This window comes from Mizuhopecten yessoensis, unplaced genomic scaffold, assembly GCF_002113885.1.
Source record: "Mizuhopecten yessoensis strain PY_sf001 unplaced genomic scaffold, ASM211388v2 scaffold2409, whole genome shotgun sequence".
Classification (NCBI taxonomy): Eukaryota; Metazoa; Mollusca; class Bivalvia; order Pectinida; family Pectinidae; genus Mizuhopecten; species Mizuhopecten yessoensis.
The window spans coordinates 154,817-161,518 of NW_018404532.1; the positions used below are offsets into that span (position 1 = coordinate 154,817).

The 6,702-nt window shown below is 43.0% G+C and overlaps 1 protein-coding gene across 2 annotated transcripts in view; it reads right to left on the reverse strand.

Moving 5' to 3' along the window:
- The window catches only part of LOC110445896 (glutathione S-transferase omega-1-like), a 49,723-nt gene that overhangs the window by 37,428 nt on the left and 5,593 nt on the right, over positions 1-6,702 (reverse strand). The window contains exon 1 of one of the 2 annotated variants that reach the window (XM_021490746.1): positions 2,041-2,093. The exons of the other annotated variant lie outside the window; for it this stretch is intronic. Within the exon in view, the coding sequence (XP_021346421.1) occupies positions 2,041-2,056 (16 nt within the window). The 5' untranslated portion in view covers positions 2,057-2,093. Of the gene's footprint in view, positions 1-2,040; positions 2,094-6,702 lie in introns of those variants that run through there. 2 annotated transcript variants of the gene reach the window in all.

The following is a 6,702-nucleotide window of genomic DNA, read 5'->3' on the forward strand; positions in this document are numbered from 1 at the left end:
AATTCAACCCTTTTTGGCCCCACCCATCAGCCCCTGGGGGTCAGTCAGGGCTCATATGTGCATACTATCAAACTGCTACCTAATACTGATAATGCTAACCCAAATTGAATTACTTCCAATGGAAATTAAACAAATGTTGGTCCAAAATGTGATTTCCCTATATAAACTATAGTAAAGTTAACCCCCTTCCCAGGGGGAAACGTGAGACCCCAGGGTCATGAAATTCACAATTTCAGTAAAGCACCTTAAGACCCTTCAATCTATGAAGAGCATTTGAATCTACCATATCTGGGTCTTGAGAAGAAGACTTTTTAAATTTCAGTCAATTCAACCCTTTTTTGCCCCACCCATCAGCCCCTGGGGGTCTGAGTCAGGGCTCATATGTGCATACTATCAAACTGCTACCTAATACTGATAATGCTAACCCAAATTGAATTACTTCCAATGGCAATGGAAATTAAACAAATGTTGGTCCAAGGGACGATTTCGCTATAAAATTTATTTAAACTATAGTTAAGTTTACCCCCTTTTTGGCCCCGCCCCTCAGGCCCCTGGGGGCTTGGGACTAAACCGGCCACAATTTTTGTTGACCTTTGTCCATGGAAGGTCCCTGCAAAATTTCATTGAAATTGGTTCAGGCGTTTTGGAGAAGAAGTCAAAAATGTAAATTGTTTATGGACGCACGACGGACGACGGACAAAAGGCAATCGCAATAGGTCACTTGAGACTTTGTCTCAGGTGACCTTAAAAAAGGAATCATTGTCAGAACGTTATCAAACTGTCTCTTATATATCATATTTTCGAATTTATGCAAATTTGAACTTGTTACCATGGCAACAATAATTAGAAATATAAATAAATATTTTCATAATAATAGTATTTAGAAAGTATTCGAAAATAAAGAAACAGTCATTTCAAAGTTCATTTAAAGGTTTTGAATTTTGATGCATTTGGGGGCCAAAACAGGCCCAAACCATACATAGTCCTTTCAACTTGATTCCCACCACTTATATAAGTAATGGTCTGTTCATTGTTACTGGCCTATCTGTTAGAATTTTAGTAATTTGAAAAGTTAAAACACCTGGCAGGGGCATACAAATTAATTAGAAAATTAAATAAAGCTTTAAAAAATATTTTGATACAGCAATATTTCATAAATTTCTGTATTGCGATACGATACAATATGCCTGTGTATTGCAATATACCGGTTTCCCAACATACTGGCGATATTTCATTCCTGTATTGAGATACAATACAATATGCCTAATTGCGAGACCAGTTTTCCTATATGTTCTAAAACAGCTATGAAGTAATGTTGTTTTATTCTTTTGGCATTCAGCTCAGTACACTCCAAAGTTTAAGATATTATGATGATCTCTCCATATAAATCTTTCCAAGCACAGGGATCATCTCATTATGGGCCACAGCACATGTACAGAACATGTTATTTGTATGTTTAGATGTAATGTGACCCATGCATATCAGTATATTATATATGTGTATTTTAGACATTTGAAACAAACCCCTGTGATCCCATATTCCATATATACATTGGAACGAGTGGTATGCAGGAAAGAGAATAGTGTATGTGCTTCCACCGGGGATCGAACCCTCGATCTCCATATCGGTTCCCAGTCGGATGCTCTACCACTGAGCTAAAGGGAAAATCCCTCTAGCTGGAAGCTAGCTAGTATGCGACCTTAATCCTATGTACAATTAAAATCTGCCACACTTTGAATGGGGACAGACACACCAGATCTAGCATATCTGTCAAAATGTCCAAGTCTGGTGTCAGGGCCAGGGGAAACTCGGTCTAACATACACGGTATGTGTATGTGTATTTTAGACATGTGTAGCGGGGGGGGGGGGGGGGGGTCTTGTTGTATATAGTCTATATGTGTTCTATGTGTCAGACAGGGGTCATGTAGTGTAGTTATGGTACTACATGGAGGCCAGGGGTGCACTGGAGTCAACGGACCTCTGTCTGTTGTGGTGTCCTGTCCACATGTACCAGTCCAGTGCTAAGTGTTGTCAGTTTACCTGTCTGTGATTTCATGCTTTTCTGTCTGTGCCTGTGTCTGCGACAGCACGATGTTTTCATTGGTCAAGAGTTTTGTATTGTGAATGTTGCTATATAGTGGGGTGTTACTTTCGGTTTTAGCGCAGAGGGAAGGATTGGTTTCCTGCTACGACTGCCATAGACTTCTGTAGGGGATAGTAGGTACGGTAATGTTAGAATAGCGGATTTAAGATAGTTCATGTATCTAGATAGATAAGGTTGGGAATGTCGGGTGGATGTTAGCCTAGTAGCCTAGTACTATGTAGGGTTGGGGGGTCGTCTCGGCAACTTGTTAGGGGTTTTACGTGTTCTCATCTAGGTCTGTATTATTGTTCATGTTTCATTGCTTCATGTATCTCTGTTAATAAATACTGTTATTGTATCACAAAAGGAGTTGAGTTATTACCTTCACCAGCAGAAACAAGCTACCCAATTCGAACCTGGGTTGTGAGGAAAAGGTAGCGAGCCGGGGGTAGTTTGTTCATAATAAACTAGCTAGGCCCGTCTCGCTCCTGTTTCAAAATTGGTGCCGTTGACCCTCCCCGTTCAAGGTAGGAGAACCCTTGGCGGGGGTAGTCAAATAACCTGGGTTGGTGTTTGAAAAGAGGGGGGAATAGTGTAAAAGATGTGGATTAATTTGGTTGCCTTACAAGCGTCAGCTGTAGGGAATTTCCCTTTAGCTCAGCGGTAGAGCATCGGGCTAGAGAGCCAAGAGTTGAGGGTTCGAGCCCCAGCGACGGTACTATATTTATCACTATTCCTCATCCTACTTCAAATTGGTGCCGTACTGACCAGAGCTTGTTTTTGTTAGGTGGGGGGAAAGCTAAATATTCGGTGTATTCATCGGTGAAACATGGCTAGTTTTCTCAGTGGGTTACGGGACCGTATTGGGGGTACTCCCAAGGTACTGGTACGAATAGACAGTAATGCTGTTAGGCCTTCTGTTGAGGATTTGGGGCCGGTACCGGTCATTTATCAACGGGATAGTGATAACATGTCGATAGACAGTAGCAATGATAGCATAGATATGGAGCAGAATATACACTTACCTGAGATTGGGGAATCGGCTACCGTTACACTAAATAATCCAGGGAATGACACTATTCCAAAGATAGTCTGGCCTGACAATAGTCATCCAGGGGATAGAGGGATAGACATAGTGAATGCGCACATTGAACCTGTGGTCACTGTTAGAAACAGCCCCCCCCCCCCCGTTTTTCAGGATGATAATAGCACCCATGGCCTCGTGGAGGTAGACAGTACAGGATATGGGGCACAAAAGGGGTTGTCGGAAGCGGAACATGATAATGATGCCCGACAGAGTTGTTCAGAAAGTGTACTAAATATAGATCTAATACTTTAGCACCTCAAGGTGAACAACACTCATGGGGAAATGAAAATACAGATAGATCTAATGTAGAAGGGAGACAGACAGGGGTTGACAGGGTAGTGTCATTTTTTGGTTTACAAGAGAATTATCAGGGCTCAGCTCCAAGGTCAAGTACACCTAATCCATGAAGGCAGGCTAGATCAGGTTCAAACATGGGTCCCTCATCTGTTCAAAGGCAGGATAGTTCAGGTTCATACATGGGTCCATCATATGTTCAAGGGCAGTTTAATAGTTCAGGTTCATACATGGAACCCCCATTGGTTCAAAGAGAGGCTAGTATACAGCTGTATACCAGTATCCCCCATATGTTCATAGGGAGGCCAGCTCGCATTCATACCTGGATCCTCGATCTGTTCATAGGGAGACTAGCACACCAGCCTATCAGGGTCCCTCACAAGGTCATAGGGAGCTGGGTGAAGGTTCAAACAGGGGCCCCCAGTCTGTTCACAGAGAGACAGGTTCAGGGATAGTTACTCAACCCCCCACTGGACCCATGCAAGGTTATCCTACAGAGGGAGGGCCTAGAAGGAGGAAAAAGAGCCCCAACCATTTAATGGAAGCAGTACAACCATAAAAGACTTCCTAATACATTTTGATCAGGTGTCTGCATGGAACCATTGGGATGAATATGAGCGAACACAGCAACTAGCTATGTGCCTCAGGGGTCCTGCCCTTAGAATTCTGTCAGAGTTATCAGAGTCCCAACGAAGCAACTTTAAAGAGCTCAGGGACTGGTTGTTACATAGGTTCTCGCTTCCAGATAGGGAGTATGCTCATAATTGTGAGTTTCGTAGTAGGAGGAGACATGGGAATGAAACCCTGGTAGAGTTTGGAGAAGCCCTTAGATCTATGACTTGTTTAGCTTTCCCTGATCTATCAGTTAAGAAGAGGGATCAGAATTCAATTGAGCAATTCATAGAGGGGTTAGGTAGTTTTGAGACCCGCAAGCATGTTCAATTTAGCCGGCCAGGAAGTCTAGATGAGGCCATTACCAGGGGAATAGAGTTTGAGTCCTTCACAGATAAACAAGCGGGGTCGTACAACAGGAAACCCCAACTCTGGGAAGTAGAACAGGTTCCCTTTTGTGACAGAAAACCCCAACCCTGGAATGGTGAACCAAACCCCCCTTATAACAGGAAACCCCAAACCTGGGATGGTGAACCAAACCCCCAAGTGCAGGCTGTAGTGGAAAACCTTCATGTTCAGAGCTCCTCAAAGGGGGTAAATGATGATTTCAAGGCTTTGGTACTAGATCGGTTGGAGAAGTTAGGAAAACAGGTCTCTAGACAATCCTCATGAAGGTCTCCAGGGTTTAGGAATGTACCGGTACCACTGTCAGAAAAGATATGCTATGTGTGTGGGGAGCTGGGACATCTGTCTTATGACTGTAAAAGAAGGGCAGATAACTCCCAGAGGTCGGAAAACTAGAAGGGGCTGGGTTCGGGCCCAGAAGTTCAGCCAAGGTTGATGGTAAGAAGGGGCCAATAGTAATGCTCAATTTGGTGCAGCCTAGTCTATATATTGATGCTGGTATAGGGAGTAGGAGGATGAATTTCTTGTTGGACTCAGGGTCATCTGTCACCATAATTGCAGAAAAGGTGTATCAGTGGTTAGTAGGGACACCGGTGTTGCGAGGTTGTAATTTACGACGGACAACTGCCTCTGGGAATAACTTGAAAGTTTTTGGGAAGGCAGATTTAGTCTTTAAGATAGGTCAGCATAGGTTTGAGCAGGAAACTGTTGTGGCCGGAATAGATGGACATGAAGGGATAATCGGGATCGACTTTCTCACAGGGCACAATGGGGAACTGAACTTTGGGGCCAGAACACTAAAACTGAGGGGACATGCAGTTTAGATATCATCAAGGGTCCACACCCAGTGTGCTCGTATCAGGTGCAGTGAAACTGTCACAATCCCCCAGAACTCGGGAATGCATTTCCCTGGTTATGTATGTGGAAACATGGAAGGGGGAGTAGGAATGGTAGAGCCAGATAAGTTCATCAGCAATAAAAACTTGTTGTTGCCAAAACTGTCATTGCTCCAAAGAAAGATGGGTCTGTAACACTCTCTATTCTTAATCTTACACCACAGCCCGTTAAGATCTTACAGAACACCTTCATAGGGAGTGTAGAAAAGATAGAGTCCGTGATAGGGCTAGAGGGAAAGGAGACCAAAGTTGATATGGATATTCCCCCACATTTACAACAGGTACTTGACAGGGTATCGGACAGACTTACTCTCGAGGAGAGAGGGGAGGTGCAGACTTTGTTGAAAAACTATCAGGATGTTTTTGCGGGACCGGGTGATAAGTTGGGACAAACTAATGTGGCAGAACATTACATTGACACCGGGGACTCGAGACCGATAAAACTCCCCCCTAGTTGACTTTCACCCGCTCAAAAAGAGGTAGTAGAGGTAGAATTAGAGAAAATGTTAGAGAATCATCATAGAGCCTAGCACAAGTCCATGGGCAGCTCCAGTTGTACTGGTTAAGAAACAAGAGGCCCAAGGGCCTAAGCGGTCACCTGAGTTATATTATAGGTACTGGTAGCTTTATTTTATTGTTTAGATGTGATGTGGAAATCAGCATGTAAATTAAGTGAAATACAATACTTGTCATGTCATCAAAGGATAAGAATTTGAAAATATTGGTAAATGTTCCCTTTGGGGCCCCGCCCTAGCCCCTTGGGAGGGGGCAGGAATCCCAATTTTACAAAGTAATACTCTCATTCACCAAAGATGATTCTGACTAAGTTTGAGTAATTTTCTCCTGAAAATAAATAAAATATACCCAAAAGTGTTATTTCCCTATATAAACTAAAGTAAACTTTACCCCCTCCCCAAGGGAGAACGGATAGCTCGGGGTCCTGAAATTTACGATTTAAATAAAGCCCCTGATGATTTTATTTCCATGCAGAGAAAAGGACTGTAGTACCTCTGAGTCTGGAGAAGAAGATACTTTTTATACCCCTACCAAAAAGTACCCCCCTGCATAAAAAGTACCCCCCTTTGAAAAAACCAAATGTTTCAAAAATTTTAATCAATAACAGTTCAGAAGTTGATCAGAAGGTTACAGTTGCATGTTTATTCACCCCTACCCCACCAATCCCCACCCCGGGGCCAGGAAATTATGCCATTTTTTTTTTTAAACACTGGACACAATAAGGTTTGGGGACTCAAGTAGAAACATTTACATTTATGTTATAGTCATTACCCAACCTATATTCAATTCCCCACCCCCCGGATACTTTT